This window comes from Anguilla rostrata, chromosome 2 (genome assembly GCF_018555375.3).
Source record: "Anguilla rostrata isolate EN2019 chromosome 2, ASM1855537v3, whole genome shotgun sequence".
Classification (NCBI taxonomy): domain Eukaryota; kingdom Metazoa; phylum Chordata; class Actinopteri; order Anguilliformes; family Anguillidae; genus Anguilla; species Anguilla rostrata.
In genome coordinates, this window is record NC_057934.1 from 34,885,504 (window position 1) to 34,903,133 (window position 17,630).

General features: G+C 40.3%; 1 protein-coding gene across 1 annotated transcript; it reads left to right on the forward strand.

Moving 5' to 3' along the window:
- Window positions 1-2,895: 2,895 nt before the first annotated feature.
- On the forward strand, window positions 2,896-11,410 carry meox1 (mesenchyme homeobox 1). Its single transcript, XM_064321779.1, has 3 exons — window positions 2,896-3,763; window positions 9,150-9,322; window positions 10,499-11,410. Exons 1-3 carry the CDS (start codon window positions 3,289-3,291, stop codon window positions 10,619-10,621), a joined length of 771 nt encoding a protein of 256 aa, XP_064177849.1. The 5' UTR covers window positions 2,896-3,288; the 3' UTR covers window positions 10,622-11,410.
- Window positions 11,411-17,630: the final 6,220 nt, after the last annotated feature.

The window sequence follows — 17,630 nt, forward strand, 5'->3', positions numbered from 1 at the left end:
ATAAAAACAAGCAAGATCATAACTTGGAGAGTGAATATCTGCTCACCAGTCTAAATGTTATACTATATTACATATACTATATTATATGAGTATTAGATCAGAGGGAAGACTAATAGACTGTGGGTAAATAAAATACTGAAAAATAATTCTGTTAAAGTCAAATTGAAATATTACCCTGGTTGTGAAAAATGCTTTTTTAAATCAATGAAGCCATTTTCAAAAGGAATAAGTTGGATTTGCTTTCTTGGTTAAAACCAAAATGACAGATTTCAAGTCTTCGTTCTTGAGAGGAACATTTTTTGGGAATCTGACCACAACTGGCTTGTGTGCGAGGTATAGCGTGTGGGGGTCCAAGACTGGCTCATTCCCTCTGAGTCTGGCTCTGCTCTACTCAACATCTGGGTCCTAATCCTACTTAACTGACAGGATAAAGAAGAGTGCTTCACTTGTCAGATGGCCACAACATACCTAAACGCATTTGAGGGAAATCAAATGTAGACGTGTGTATATAAAAAAGTCTAACAGTTAAATGAATGGCAGATGTGTGAATGACAGTTCATATACTCCACCTTTCTCTTGGAAATCAGCTGCAAATAGGATCAAATTCTACAGAGTGAAAAGAGACCATTAATTGCCTTTAAAAGTAATGACATCACAATTTAAATGTGCTCTTGGAGTCAGGGTAAAATAGCACTGGATATAGTAAAAGCAATAAAATGCTGAGTGATTATTTAAGACATTTATATTAATACAACAGCCCTCCTTATACTACCCAGGGCATTTATTTAGCCACACATTTCCAGTGCAAAGTTAATAAATGTGAACACTGTACACATGCTAAGAATTATATTGCAGTATATTTTAAAAAGCATAGTTTTCACTTTAACACATAGTTATTCATAAATACTTATGAGATTAACATTTTCTACCACTACTCAGTGCTGCCCTTTTGAACAACTTCTTGTATTCCAATAGATATGAGAGGAGGCGTAAGAATGTGCAATTGTATTTTAAATTTCCAGACAATTGTCAATTCCACTTCTGAAAGATTAAATTTATGCATGGTCCCACTAATTTAAAAGGCCTCATACAAAAGTGATCAAACAAGGAATGCATGTGAACAATGTGCTATTGAATATGGTAAATGCAAAGCATGCTGGCCAGGCAGTGCTGACTGGTGGTATCATTCCAGCAAAATCTAGAAGAAACAAAGGTATTCATATTCCTATTTTGGTAATATAGTTTCCAAATATAGTTTGGGATAGTTTCCAAATGTAGGGAAGCTGCTATGAATATATGGTATATTAATATGTAGTATTTGGAGCTTTTTTCCACTGTGTCAAATACATGAAATTCACAGGGAGTGACCTAAAACTGCTGTATGAATGCAGAACTTTCATATACAGTCCGTACATACATGCAGTAATATATGAAACAATTTGTGGAATGTGTAAATGATTATAAGACATCCCTAAAATTTGAGAATTATTTTACTGCATTAATTATACAGCTAGTTCATAAAATATCACTTAAAAGAACTGATTTTTTATTTATTTGGGTTTTTCAGCTTTATTGGACAGAACAGTGCAGAGAGAAAGGAAGAAAGGGGGAAGAGAGAGGGAGAGACGTGCGACAAAGGTCGCGCGGTCGGACTCGAACCGCTAACGTAATGAGCATGTGGACAGTGCTCTACAGGCTATGCCACGAGACACAACTGTCAATTTAAACTGAATAATAATTACATCATAATTACTGTAAGATGGAAAATATTTGTTTCAAAGTGGTTAACCCTTTTTGGAATGTTTTTTTTTTCTTCAAAATTATCAGTATTGTTTGTTACATCAATGTTAGAATGCTCAGTTAAAAACCTTCTAATCCCATATTTGTGATGTAACACCTTAAAGGGTTTAAGCCTTACAATGAAGTGTGAGTCTATTTTCAGCATGACAGTGCAAAACCGGACAGGAAACACAATCACTGGGTCTAATCAGAGGGACACTGTAAGAGGCATCCTGGAATTAACCCTGATTATTACTGAATCATTACTACAACACAATAGCTCATAAATGCTACGAATAGTAACAATGCTAAATGAATAAATCTAATAAACCTCATTTAAAGCCTTCTCATTCCAGGATTCAAGCCGTTCACAATGCTTGACAGTGTACAATACATTAAAATATGGGTATAATACATACAAACCAAATAAGCGGTTGAAAATAATACAAATAGAGGTAAAATAGAAGAATAGTAAAAATGAACCATTTCATAAAAGTAACCAAGCCAGTTTTCAGTTGTGACTTACAATTACAAATGGAGGAAATTTTTCCTTATTTGTTTGTGGAAAACTGTTTTTTGTACACACAGAAAAGGACATTTCATCACCTTTGGAACACACAAAAGGTTAGCTCGCACAGAACTCAGAGTTCTGAATGATTGGAAATGGATTCAGGTGCGAATCCATTAAGGACTTTAAAATGAATTAAAATAATTTTAACATCCTACAATCCTAAAACTAAACTAACTGGTAACCAATGCAGAGCTTTACGTTCTGTGCTGTAGACACCAGTCTTTCAAAGAATATGAAGAATAGTTTTGGGATAGGGGGTTTATAAGGGGGTGCAACAATGCTTTTGCATACAGTTAGTTGGGAGCAATAACGCATCTCATGCATAGGAGAGGAGAGAGAAAGTTTGCCCCCTCTCCCATGTGGGTGTTCGTTTTATATTTTACAGACAATGTTCCTTTAAAAGCCAGCGCCTGGAAATCCCATTAGATGTGCATATAAAATTTCCCCCGTGATTAATAGTTGATGAGGCAGGGTAGGCTGGAGGTACCAACATGTGGCTCGGAGGGCCCCGCCCCCGCAGGCTCGCGTTTCACTCCATAAACTTACCACTCTTTCCCACCGAAGCGTTTAAAAGAGAGGAGGGATCACTTGTCAGGAATGCCTTAGAACTGTGAAAAGAGCCCGGGACCAGGGAGAGGATGCAGCGCCGCGCGACCGGTCAGATTACTCACGGCGGCTTACAGTAGTGGAGCTGCTCAAAGCTGCCTGACGGGCAGAGAGGGGAACGGCTACTTGAAGGTCTCTCCATCCAGCACATGCTACTGAGGTCCAGCGGCACCCACAGAGGTTCAGACTGACTCTTTCTTTTCCCTGCCAGGCAATGCGCATATAAAACCAAGTGGATGTTATTTCCCACACTTGAGTAGTGCAAACTGAGCCGCCCGCCTTTTCTGAAGAGACTTTTTTTTTTGTTGTTGTTGTTGTCACGTGCACTCACCATGGATCAACCAGCCAGCAGCTGCATGAGGAGCGCCCATCCCGGGAGCTCCATCTGGGGCTGCATGCGTAACCCCCACGCGGGGGTCCCGGCGACGGGCCTTCAGGCCTACCAGCAGGGCCCTTTCTCCCTGCACCAGAAGCCCGAGTTCCTGGCCTACACGGACTTCCCGGCCTCCTGCCTGGTGTCGGCGCCGCACGGCTACCCCCGCGACGAGCGGCTGTACGGCGAGCCGCACGCCGGGTTCCAGCGGGCGGACTGGCAGTTCCCCGCGTGCGAGCCCCGCGGCCGGGGGCCGGAGCCCTGCGTGGCAGGCGGCGGCGGCGGCGGCGGCGGTGGGGGGGAGATGGACAGTGCGGGTGGGGACAGGGTGCACGGGCCCGTGAGCGGGTGTCTGGAGGGAGAGTTCGCACCGCACAGCCTGGCACCCGCCGAGACGGAGAAAAAGACATCCAAGCGAAAGAGGGATATCACAGGTGGGTCTGCGCGTGGCATGAAGAGCTGGCTGGCTGCCTCCTGAGGCATTATGGGCCAGCATCATAGGTAGCAAACGTTTCTGCGCTGTGCGCCATACTGCAGCACAGCTTTACCTGCCAGAAACTACGCAACAAACAATATTATGTCTGCGTCATGAACTGGTATTTTGTCATCAATGCTTGTAAACACATTTTTTGTGTTTGTGTTTATTGCCAACATAGATCAGAACAAACTGTATGCTTGCCCACATTAGACTCATGTAGTCACTCTTTGCCCCTACAACAGATAAGCAATGAAATTTCTCTTATAATTGTTTTATTCAATATATACTTACCCTACTGAATATTCCAGCTAAAATCCTAAACCAGTCAAGCTGGTGTAAGATGTGCTTTTTATGCTTTTAGCTGGTCAACCAGCTGTTCACCAGTTGACCAGCTTATATTGTCAGCTAGTCCACCAGTTTTACCACAAGCTTACTTTTCCAGCAAACCCAGTTTTAACTAGCCTGTCCTGCTACAGAGCTGCTATGACAAGCTAGAAGTGTCAAAACCACATTTTAAACCATCTGAAACCAGCTTAGAATCCCAGCTGGTCTTAGCTGAAATTTTCAGCAGGGTAGATATTGCATTTACAATTTAATTGCCAGATAGGTTAGCCTGTAAAACTAGGCTTGACAGTGGCTTTGAAATAAGGTTTTAAATCAACGTGAAACATGCTTCAGTTGCTTTGGTTTCACGATTTTAACCTTCTGTTGCTGTTTGCTGAACTTTATATGGGTAATGACTGGCTCAATGCTACACGTGTCCCCCCCTTGGTGCTTGTGATCATATTACTGCTCAGCCTGTGACAGCCAGATTCTTCCTCTAGTGCAGAGCTACTCGTTCCTATGTGCATAAACAGATTGAAACCTACAGTATTTACAGGTGTATATTTTACAGCCCCTTTACATTCAAAAGCTCCTTTATATCTCTACGACTTTTGTCACCGATCAGCAGATAATCAGACCAAATACCTCAGAGCGGTTGACAGATACACCGTGAGTGCAGTCTACCTGAGTTCCCCTTCCAGAGCTCAGGCTCATCTGGATTAACATCCAGTACAAGCAGACACTTCTGTCATTAAATAGCTCACAGTAGTATGGTGGTGCAACCTGACAGGAAATGGACTCCCCAGCTCTGTTCTGAAATAGTTTTCTGATCTGTTACGCTGTGGTATTCCTGATATGTAAAAATGACATTATTTCCACAAAAATAATATGTTCCACAAAGATTGTGAGGATTGATAGCTGCAAGAGGGAAGTATGCAAGTATGTAGGTGGCACAACACATTTCTTTCCATTCGCACAAGAGTCAAAACAATCCCTTCCTCCAATTGTCTTTAGTTCCTCTATTTAAAAAAAAAAAAAAACAGTCAGGTGAAAATGACCATAATCACTGGATGGATATTACTCTGTTGACCTGTGAGATCAACCTTTGTACAACAATTATGCAGCAATCTATTGATCTTTTGTACACTGTTGAGACCAGGAAAAAAACACTTAAGACTTACCTCAATGATATGGCAGTTTGGTTGGATGTGTCCTTCTGACAGCTAGACCAGCCAACTGTGAGTTCCACACATTTTAAATGTATGGTCAGTGCATGGAATTAGTTCATCTTTCACAATTTCCAAATAGAAATAGGGTCATTGGGAGTGCCTCACTTTGAAAATACCACCACCTTCAAATACAAATCAAAGTATATGTATGTTCATTATTTTAAAAAATTAAAAATAAAAAAAACAGTGATGGAAATTAGCATAGTGCACTCAGACACATAGCAAGTTAGCATCTGTCATTAAATCAAACTTAAGAAAATAAGAGTAGAATACAATATACTGTGCAATAATAGAAGACCCTATTGTATGCAATTATAGTTGATTAGCTTTGGTATATAGTCAAAAACAGTAAAGATTAAGACAATAAAAGTTTTGCCAGAGGACAACCTGAAGTTTAAAAGAACTTTTCAAATTAATGTTGGTTTGGGATGAGATTAATACTGTGTGAAATTAAAACCATTCTAAAATATTTCTGTATAGTATATTTTTGAATAGTAAACATATTCACAGGGAAATGTTTTTAGTTATAGGTCCTTGGGTAGAAGAATAATTGTGGTCATAATATTGTACTATTCAGTCTTCCCTATGTCAGGAATTGAAGACTTAAATCTATTGTGAATGGTTCTGGTTTTAACTTGGTTCACCACCCTGCTAAACCCCTGGAAATGTGAATGAACCATATGATATTCACAACCTAAATTTTTTAAATAACCTTACAATTTTGCACTGTGACCCAAGTAATTGAGCAATTTTATCCAGTGTGGTTAGAAGGCAAATAGAAGGCACTTGGTGACGGTCTAGGAAATCCTGAAATTGACCAATTAGATGTGTGTCTGCACGTGTTGATCTCTCCACCTTACTCTGTAAACTAAGCATGCTCGTCTAAATAAGATAAAACTACATCTCTGTGTTTAGCATTCTACAGTCATTAAATGCACAGCTCTGTGAGGATTTATTTTTAAATTCAATGTTGAAAATCAAAGTATATTACCAGAAAAGTATTTAATAGTATTACATTTATACAGCAATTTTATTCATTAATATTATATAGTTGGGTACCGAAACTCACGACTCCACACTTAATTTTAAATTTTTAGTCCTTACCATAGTTGCAGCAACAACACATGTTAGTTAATTTAAGAAATCCATTTTAACTAATTTATTTATTTTTTGTTCTAGAATTTCCTTTACGTAACCCTCGGACAATGTGGTATAAACACGCCAGACCACGTCTGGTAAAATATCCTTCCAGCAATCCGCTTTCACATTCTTATCCATTGACATGGTCCTGTCATTAAACTGTAAGTCAAATCCCGCTGAAGACCGTGCAGCGCAGTGCATACAGGAATATGCAGCATTTGTAGTAGGCTCAGCTGAGGTAAAATTTACATAAGAAAAAACCCGTCTTGTTCCTAGTGCCAGAAACCGCTCCAAGTGTTGCCAAGGTTATCAAATGCTCCTTAACAAGTGATTTAACAGGACAATATTACACCTGGAAGCAGTAATATGGTAGCACGGCAAGTAGGCTACTTTCTAAATAACTGATGTGAAATTTCCTACAGGTTTGTGTGGTCTTTATTAAGAAAACACAGCATTTGTGTAGGCCTAACCAATAATCGGCCGGCACACATCCTGGAGATTTTCTTTTTTTTAGAGAATTTCAATTTTATGTTCCATTTTCACGAGCAATGGAAGTCTCTTATTCAAATCTATTTTAAAGAGACTAAAAATGAGAACTTTGTATTTGATGAACCCACAATATGTGAACATATCAAATATAGCAATGTATGCATGTATTTACGTATCTGTGCAGTAACAAGTCGGCTATTTTTATGGTCATTCTTTTATTTTATTTTTTAAGCATAATGCTTACTTTTAGGCTTACTTGTGCATGCAATCATCAAGGCCGTTTAGAGCAAAGACAAATTATATTTTTTTTACAAGCCTGATGCTCACTTTCAAAAATATAACTATGAGCAAAATCACATCTATGCAGTTGTACTGGAAAACAAAGAAAGAAAATAAATGTAAATTAGTAAATAGTCTGAAGCATACTAATACAGCTTGTATGGATTTAAAAACCATTACATCAGACATAAACCTTCAAAAAAGTACAAAGCTATTTGCATTTCATTACAATGAGTAAGACGTAGACCTGGCATTAAAGTAAAATAATTGCTCAAATGTTTTATACTGATTTGGGATTGGGGACATGGTGTGTGCTGTTAGGGGGCAGGGACTGGTTGTTTGCATGTGTTTTATGTCTTTATGGTGGGGCCTAGCAGCAGGCAGCACTCAGTTTTAATTTGGACAAATTATTTCACCACCCTTTCCAAACATTTGCCAAATGCTGTTTGTTTCAGCGCCTCCCTACTGGGTGCAGGGGTGACTAAGAAAGTTAATGGGACTTATTTATTGGGACCTGTTCCACGGGGGCCTGTGTCCAAGCCTGAAACCTGGCTTGCCAGGTGTCCGCACCGAAATTACTCCCACGTCCACATTAACAGTCCAGATGGGCACACTTTGAAAGCGGTGGGACTGAGTTCATGTGGTTTTGAATGGGGAAGCAGAGAAGTAATTCTAATAATAATGACACATTCTCTGCTCAAGACAAAGGCTGAAAGTTACATTTCTGAAGTCTGATGTGATCCAATGGGTTTTCTATAGTTAGCATGCAGTCTGGATCACTCTGTTCACATCTGGCCTCATGACTGAAACCTATTGTAGTTTTGTCTCATCATTTGGCAACGATGCTCTCAAGGTGACAAATTACAAGCATTTGACAGGCATTACATCAGCTTATATATTTTTTTCTCCAAATGATCCAAAGTTACACTTTCAAAAACGAACTCACCTGAATTTACTTGCTTTGATTCATAAATACATTTTTTTTATTTCTAATTTCTCATTTTTAAAATTGTTTTTATTGATCATTTGCAGCAGTTGATATGCAGCTTTCCCTACTTTTATATTATGATTTAACTGATTTAAGAGCAAAATCTGGGGACAGTATTTTTGGGATAAGGAAGAAAATGACGTGCTGAATTTTCAAGCACAGTCATAAAGAATAAATAGTAAATAAATTTTCCATTTCCACCACTAAGTTCACCACTTGTTCTTGACTTAGGCTTCAGGCGGCTAGGAAAGAAATAATCTGTGAATATTATTTAGTATTTTCATTTTCTCCTCATCAGAACACTCGATTTATAATGAGGCAGGTATCAGTCGGTGCTCAAAGGAATAGCTATCATAACAAAATGTACCTGCAATTAAACTGTACGCAGTTTAGTTTTTTTCTTTTGTTTGGTGGATTTAACGATGTTCCACTGCATTCCTCTCTAACTCAAGCCCTCTGTGGCCCTCTCTCATCGTGCACTCTGACTGCCATTCGCTCACGCTCTGTGTGTGTCCGGCTCTTCTGCCTGGGCAGGTCACAGTGCATACTTAATTAATGTCAAGCACCGTCACACAGGGCCTAACCCCTAGTGATTCACTGGCTTTTTTTCAAAGGACATCTGAAAGTGCAGTATTCACGGAAACTCAAGGGCATCACTGTTCTGGATGCTTGCTACAAACACAGATCAAAGGTCGAAAACCTTCAGTATATAAAGGTTATATAATTACACTTTGCTGTCCAGATAGTGCATAGTATTTTCACAGTGTAGCATTATGGATCATGTAGCCCAAATCATCGTGTGAGACATCTGTGTGTCAGTTACAATAGATCTCGAACGCCGATATAAAAGGTGTGATCTCAGTATTAATTTCTCCCACTCGTTGGTCTTCCAGAGGTCCAGGACCCCAGCTTCAAGGCTGATTCCAACTGCAAAGCCCGCAAGGAACGGACAGCTTTCACCAAGGAGCAGCTCCGAGAGCTGGAGGCTGAGTTCACCCATCACAACTACCTGACCCGGCTGCGACGTTATGAGATTGCAGTGAACCTGGACCTCACCGAGAGACAGGTAACAGCTTGTTTTCTGCATTAGAACAGCACCACACTGCTGTTCACTGCCACAGTTTACTTTAAAAATGCACCGAGTCATAGTCATGATCTCATTCGGCTATTGTTGAAGCCCCAGTGACTCTATCATTATCATGGCTTGGTCTTTTAGGTCTTCCAAACATTTCTGTTTAGGGCTGTAGTCTTTTCTCTCCCTCTTCCCTCTTGTGCAACTGCACTTTTATTCATGCTTAGGATACTCAGGAAACATCACCAACCTCAACCTTTACCTGAAGAGGGATCTCATTAAGACGCCTCTCTCCAAAATATATCTGAGTACATTCTCTTCCAAATGGGGTGATTAAATCACTCGTCACATTCAAGGAAATTGCAAGGCAACCCACAACGAGACCTTTAAAAACTGCTGAGAACTTCTTGTTGTGACATAATTTATATATGGAATATTATTCTTAAACCCCCCACCCACCCACACGCACACACACACACACACACACACACACACCCAACGCCTCCCCATTGCCCTCAGCTGTGATTTTGGAATGACCACATGTAGCCCGGGTCAAGCAAAAATGAAATTCCCAGGCCTTAGTTCCAAATGCAAGCCAGATCCCAGCCCTGTCCTGGGCTTCTTGCAAATCCCCTCTGTAGCCCTGTCTTGTGTTTTTCCGATACAGCCCACATCTTGGCAGGCAGCGGCCCCTGCTCTCACACAAGTGACTGACATCCTTAGACAAGTTGATGCGCTTAAAATAGTGTGGGAACAGATTTTCCATGTTCCTGTGTTGCTGTGGGGAATGCAAAGAGGGATGCGCAACAGACTTGCATAGCCTCTCCAGAGTCCAGCCCACACAGGAAGGAGGCACGCTATACCCACAGGAAATTATGTCATGACTGGGAACAGTATGAACAGTCGTCATTAAATTATTATTAACTATTTACAACTTATTGACTCAAAACCATCAAGCATATCAATCACAATTATATTATTACTTACATTGTGTGACAGCTTTTTCATTTCAGAGCACTACAGTTAGGTTCAGGAACTTCAAGCATTGATAATGATATTGATAGAAATGTTTTCAAAAGTGTTTAAAAGTTCATCTATGGCATTCACAAAAGACAATAAAGATTCACTTAATTTTTCCGTTGTTATATCGGTCATATTTGTGTTTTTTAGGTGAAGGTTTGGTTCCAGAACCGGCGGATGAAATGGAAAAGAGTCAAAGGAGGGCAGCCAGCCTCCCCCCATGACTTGGAGGCAGATGAGGTGGATTCTGCTGCTTCACCCAGCTCAGAGTGAAGTGGCCGAAGATCACTAACAACAGCTGGACACCCAGAGCTTTCACAATGAATCCGTGGATGCTTGGCTACCAGGGGCATAACCTTGGACAGAACGTCCTCTGAATCTGCCATCAGCTTATGACTTTCATTCACGTCTAGACTCTGGGGCAAGCAGCAGTATGCCTTGTCCCATAATATTGTTTGGGTGGCTATGCTACTCAAGGACTGGATGCTTTGGCTCAAGGTCCACATTTTATGACTGTGATAAACTTGAAATGTTATGCCTCTAATCCCTGGAACACTGATTAGAAGGGACTAGGACAAACAGAGAAGAACTTCGGTCTCATCACTTCATTTAAATGCAGATTATTTGTTTCTTGACCTCTTGGTCTTCTCACCCATAAAAGGGAGCTATTTCCTATGGTTATGACGTTTATGACTGAGCATGTTCAGAGACCGTTTGCTCGGTGGCTGAAATCCTGGATCACTCTCTGTCTGGACTTCCTGTTGGAAAACTGTGCCACAGCTCAGGTGTGAGATCATGGCTTCTGCTTCCCAAATGCAAAATGCGGGAAACCAAAGAGCAATTTCACAAGCATTCCAAAAACCGCCAAATCATGAGTGCCTCAATCTTTGATTATTCTGCGGTGTCATCAGGTTGTCTGTAGAGATTGTTTTTGATTATCATGTGTTTCTTTTTTGTTGCATTTCTGTTTTAACATTTGAAATGATAAATAAAATTCAGATGTAGCATATTAAAATCTGCTATAAAAAGCTTGAATAAATCTTTACAAAAAAAGAGAAAAAAGGCCTTGAGAATTTCTTCCAGCTAGTCTTTGTGAGTTATGAGGTGAAATGACACAAAGCTACGATTTCTTGGCTAGGGTTGAGACACTACTTATGCAATATTATTTATATAGCTTTGGGTCTGACTGTTTTGGCAACTGTAGCGAAAGAGCACTGCAAAAAATGAACACTATTTCGAACTTTAACCACAAACCACAATCCATATATCAACTGGGTTTTTGTTTTTCTTTCATTCTTTCATATTGGAGACATCCTATAGTGTATGTGATTGGTAAGTTTCACAGCTGGTTATGTTTTGAATTATCCCCCAGCAATATCTACCGGACGTATAAAAGGGGATGTAATTATTGTCACACAAACCTGAAAAATCTATCAAAACTAATTGCTGAATTTCTGCAGATGCAATGCAAATACACTCCCACTCTGCCCCTGATGGGGGAACATCTTCAGGGAAGTAATTACACACTTTTCTGGCAGTGTGCTTTGAGAATGATTTTCTTCAGTCGGATCTATTTTATCTAGAGCAATGGCTACTCCTACAGACCAGTAAATCAAAATAAGGTGATCGTGACAAAATAAGCTGATCATCATGTGTGCAGTTATTTGTAGAAGGGAATAAGAGCTGTCTGCCTAAAAATAAAAAAGGTCTTACCAAACACGCAAAGTGATGAGGTCATTTGGTGCCCTCAGCTGTGTAAAGGTGGACGCTCTCTCTCTCCCCCTCTCTTACTCTCTTTGCCAACAAAGCCAGGTATTTCAGGGGAAGCATCTGGACATGGCAAAATCAATCACGATCAGAATGAAAGTCTGGCTGGTCCAGCCCATGCAGGGGGCTGATCGGACCAGAAGTCTCTGGTCTCACCACTTAAGCGCAATGGAAAGAGGAAATAATAGGTGGGTATGGGCGAAAACCTGAGTTCTCAAATACAGGATGTTGTTGTAGCAGGTAGCCAGTCATCCAATTTCCTGCTTCCCAAAGAAAACATTCATAAAGCATTGGAGTCCAGGGGACACACAATGGTGGGCCTATGTGCTGTTTGGCCTGCTACACAAAGCCCTTGGAGGTTACTGCTGACAGAGGTATGATTCCATACACACCCTCTGCTGCGTTTAACCCGTACTGTGCCACTGACCCTTCAGAACAACAGCCGCTGTCGAAAGATAGCCCTGTGTTCTAAATCATCAGAACTACGTTTAAAGAGAAAAGTAGTGGAAATAATAGGTCGTTATAATGGTAAAATTTATAGTGGTACTGGTCATGATAACAGTTCAGTACTGGTTGTTTCCTCAGTCATGTCAAAATGTAAAGCAAACATTCATCCACAGTGGCAATACACAAACCAATGCTAAAATGTTACACATTTGTACAAACAGTTTAACTGCCCAACTGCCCTGCTGGTCCAGAAGCCTGAACCAGAGACATGAATGTTTACTTCAACACACACAGCCATACGTTCAAGCCTAATATTTTATATTAGAAGATAAGATGATTTGCTGAGTAGTATGAATCATTGAGACAGACGTATAATTGATGGTGATGTCTGGATATCAAGATATAGGAAATATGTAAATATGATATTTGATGTGGCAATCCACATTTGGGTGTTTTGAAAGTTTATAAAACCTTAATTCTAGTTGTGCCGACAGGTCTTAATGAATAGTAAATGCACAAAAGCAGTAGGAAGACTCTCCTTGCTATCACTCTTATTTTGTCTTTGATGCTGTGCTCCAGCTTGTAATGACATCAGAACACAATGCTTACATATGCAAAGTGTAAGAAAAGTGTGGAATAAGAAATGCTTAATCATAATAAATTTCTCATTACTGCAAAAGCTCCACTGACTGGAGCAAAGACTCAAAATACTTTATTTCTGGCTTCCAAAATAAGGCTTGGACAGTTCTACTATGATCAAATCTAGTTTGATTATTAAAGCAGACCCCAAAATGAAAATTGTTTAAATAACTCCTGACTTAAAGCTTTGTGAATATGACCTCTGCTGCTTCTTTTGTGGGCAGTACAATAAATGCACACACATAAAACAAAACAGTTGTTAGCAGTTGGAAGAACAGCAAGTTATTTCCCTCTGCAGTGTAACAGCAGGAGCTAACTAATGACCTTTCAATGCGAGCAGGAGATATCACTTTTGAAAGCAAGGATAAACTTTGAAATAAAAAAATGAATATGACTGCTCTGATTTGAGGGTATTTACATCAATATTGGGTGATTTATGTAGGAATTACAACCAGTTTAGGTTGCGATCCACAGATATGACATTATCGTTAATTGTACCATACATCCACATATTTGTACTTGGTTGAAAAAGCTGACCATCCTAGACATCACAGTGTTCTCCTGCCTCCTGGTGAGAAACTACCTTGTTGCTTGACATTATGTTTTGGTCATTTACTCTGCAGTGTATCACCATCAATATTTGAGGTTTGCTGGATTCAGCAGATAATACATTTTTTACTTACCATCTCCAGCTTCTGCTGTAAGTCTCATAATGAGATGAGCAGTTCTGAGCATCTATTTGGGCTACTTGGCTTCCGGGCAGGCAAGCATAACACTCCTACCATGTCCAGATTGAGGGTGCTTGGTTCCTGTTCTTTCTCTATGTTCCTATCCTCTACTTACATCTGGTACAGTTATATTCTTATCGTCCATAGATTTGCGGACAGTTTTGGACTCTAACTGGTATTCTGTCAGGCTTCGAGATTCTCTGCAGTGAACTTGAGGTCTCCTGGTACCTCTCTTTATGGTGGTCTTTAACATATCTCTGCCTAGATCCTGATGACTGTTCTTGATCTGTTTGACAGTTGAAAAGGGTTTTTTCTTCACAAAAGGGAGTATTCTTCTGTCATCCACTACAGTGGTTTCTGTGGTGTACCTGGTTGTTTGCTATTGCTGAGCTCACCAGTACATTCTTGCTTCTTAACAATGTTTCAAACAGTTGATTTTGACACACTCTGTTCTGGATATGTCTTATTAATTCTAATTTTTCAATCTCATGATGGCCTGCTTTACTGGCATTGGCACGTCTTTGGTCCTCATGTTGAGATAAAGAAGCAAAATCAACTCTATACCTTTTGCTAGCTTTTCTGTGCATGAGCTAATGATGCAACATCACACAGAAGAAGAAAATGCTGAGCAGGTAATTGTCTAATTACTTTTGGTCCCCTAAAATGGGGGACTGTGTATAAAAGGGCTGTAATTCCTGTACAGATCACCCAATGTGGATATAAATACCACCATGTGATGGAGGTTACAGAGCCAAAACAACAAAAAATACAGACTGTTCAAATACAAACTATAACTCCTCCCAAGTTGAGTACAACTTGGGAGGAGTGCCCTTTGAGAAATTTTGGAAGGCCGGTCACTCCTGGGAAGATTCACCACTGTTCCAAGCGTTCTCCGTTTAGAGACAATGGCTCTCACTTTAGTTTGGTGGAGTACCCAAGGCTTATAAAATGGTTTTGTAACCCTTTCCCTGACTGATTTATTTCAACAACAATCTCTTCTGGAATTTCCTTTGATCGTGGCATAGTGTGCTTGTAGAAACTTTGTGGTGATTACTTCACTCTGATCTGATGGTAAGGTTCAATATGACTGAGGTTTAGGTCAACAGGTCCGGCTGCAATCAAGCCTGGCTATGGTCAATCAGATGAATCCAATTATGAATTAAATTGGTTAATTGGTTGATCGAGTAACTAAGGAAGGAATTACTTTTTCACATGGGGATTTACTTTTTCACCTTTTTAAATTTTTTGAAGATGTTGGCCAATGGTTTTAATGTATGATCAATTTATGGGATCCAATAGATGGTGTTCTGTCTCTGTGTTGTGTTGTGGTGGCCCAGGATCCTTTTTTTGTTTGTATGTTTGCTGCAGTATGAGAAGATGCTATTTCCTCTGAACCAGTTTAAAACTTATCCTTCAACTTCATCTTGTGCAATATACACTGATTTCACTATCTACCTGGGTACATACACAGACAGACTCTAGAAGAAGCTATCTCCACTGGTCCCTGTTTCCAGTTGTAACTAAAACAAGTTTTGAAATAGTTGTGGATCCGCTAGGAGAAGTAAAGAAAAGGCTGTGTTGATTTTCAAAATGTGACAGATAATCTCAATTTGATATTCTACAGTTGGCAGAACAGCAAGATATCTCACATCATGCCTCAAAGCACAATTGTCTCAACCCTCTGGCAACTTATTTTAATCATGAAAAATGACATTATGGATCCAGACTTCCGGAATGCTCTGGAGAATCACAAGGAGAATCCCAATCATGCCTTCTGAAAATATGTGAAATGGTTCAGAATTAGATTTTTGCATACTCATTCTACAGTGTGTTTGGGGTTTCTGACCACCTAGTCCTGGCAGCGTTCTTAAAGCCAGACCAAGGGCCTCTATTTTGAAGTACCCTGGCCAAAGCAGGACTCAAGTGGGAATGTGGCCTTGATGGATTGTTTGGGGCAGGAAGGTCACAGTAAAAGCCACTGAAATTAAACCATGTCCTGCACGTCCATATGCTTGATGTGAAGCTGTATTCTTGTGCTTTATGTTATTGTTTACTGAGGCAACAATTCCCTGCTGACATCAAACTGGCCTTTCAATCCAATTTCTGAAATAAACTATTGTAGGAAAATATGAGTGGAAAAACCAAAATCTTGGGTGCGGAACACTGTGGCTATTAATTATTTAAACAGAACAACAAAAACATGGTTTGCAAAGCCAACCAAAAATCAAAAACATGAACAAATGCACATCACATTTTATGACCTTCAAATGTGAATAATGTTGTTAAAAAGAACAGAATCAACTATCCATGCAGTCTTTTGTTATTGCACTCAGTCAGCTCACTCAGGGAGAGGAGGAAGATCAATCGGAAGGCCTGGCCATTTGGACACTGCTGTTGAATTATGGATAGCAGCCCAGCACCTCTAATTGAACCCGGGAAAACATACAGCCTTCAGCCGGTCATTGAGGCGAAGCCTGAGTTTTCTCCATTCTTCTTTTTTTGACATTCCCAGCTAATTCATTATGTTCTGGAAACTGTTCTGTGGAAGGAAGACTGGCATCATGCATTAACTGCCAATACTTCAGTGCTTGACACTCAGCGAGTGCCAATATCACACCAAGAATTTCTGATTCTTATGTGTTTTATCCTGTCGTTCAGAATTTTTTTGTTTTCCTCACATATCCCCACACTCCTAAAGATGTGGCATCAGACTGTCTTTTATCAAGAAAATGGACCCAGGAGAAATATTACTTAACAGGCCCTGTTCTACAACCCCCCTACTCACCTGTGTGCACAGGTTCCAGAAAACCTTAGACACATCATCTCCTTTTTTGTTATTTTAAGCCACCTGCAAATGTATTCCTCTTTTTAGCCGCCGATGTCTGCTTTTCAGTGGGAGGCCTCCCTGCAGCACAAGGACAAACCTGTTGGACAAGGCAGAAAAAAGAGAAAATGTGCAGTGTGTTCCACACATCCTCCCAAGACAGCAATCAGGTGGAATAAGGGAAATGAAGTTTGTGTGTGTGTGTGTGTGTGTATGTGTGTGGGTGTGTGGGTTCGTGTGCCTGTATGTGTGTGCGTGTGTGTGTGTGTGTGTGTGTGTGTGTGTGCGTGTGTGTGAGCATTTTTGTTGGGGATGGAGAAGATGGAAAGAATTATTGAAAAAGCTTGCATGTAGGACAATTATTGTTCACCGTCTCACAACAGCCGTGCACTGAAACCACCATGATTAGTGGATCCCCTGGGTGCGATAAATCTTCCATGTCCTCCCCGCAGAACTCCATCTGCATCAGGAAGAGTCATGCAGCACAACCTTAAATTATCCAGCTTTCTTCCAAGGTTTCTTTTGATGGTTTGTTTAGCCAAATGGATGCCAGGATTAGTCAAGCCCCTGTAGACAGTATCTCTCTTGAATGAAATCTTCAGGCCACAATTCTAAGTATAATCTTGGAGGGGGGATAATTGGTTGGTTTTCTTACCATGCGTTCAACCTTTCCCCATTAGGGCCACATAGGGTCACCTGAGCAAGGGCCCTGCAAATGCCTTGTGGGGACACAAATCACATGCTGCTGACAGCATTGTGCTGTTCTGGTTGGAGCATTGGACCCAAATCTTCAGTGGGGCAATGCTGTGGCACCTTTGACTACTTATATTTCAGCACTCATTTTGCCCATTTCATAATCAGAAATATAAATATTTAT

Bases quoted from the DNA above. Each gene is read 5' to 3' on its own strand.
- meox1 (XM_064321779.1), top strand. From the start codon at position 3,289: ATGGATCAACCAGCCAGCAGCTGCATGAGGAGCGCCCATCCCGGGAGC. The intron at 3,764-9,149 runs GTGGGTCTGCGC...TTGGTCTTCCAG, and splicing joins GCGAAAGAGGGATATCACAG to AGGTCCAGGACCCCAGCTTC. The intron at 9,323-10,498 runs GTAACAGCTTGT...TGTGTTTTTTAG, and splicing joins TGGACCTCACCGAGAGACAG to GTGAAGGTTTGGTTCCAGAA.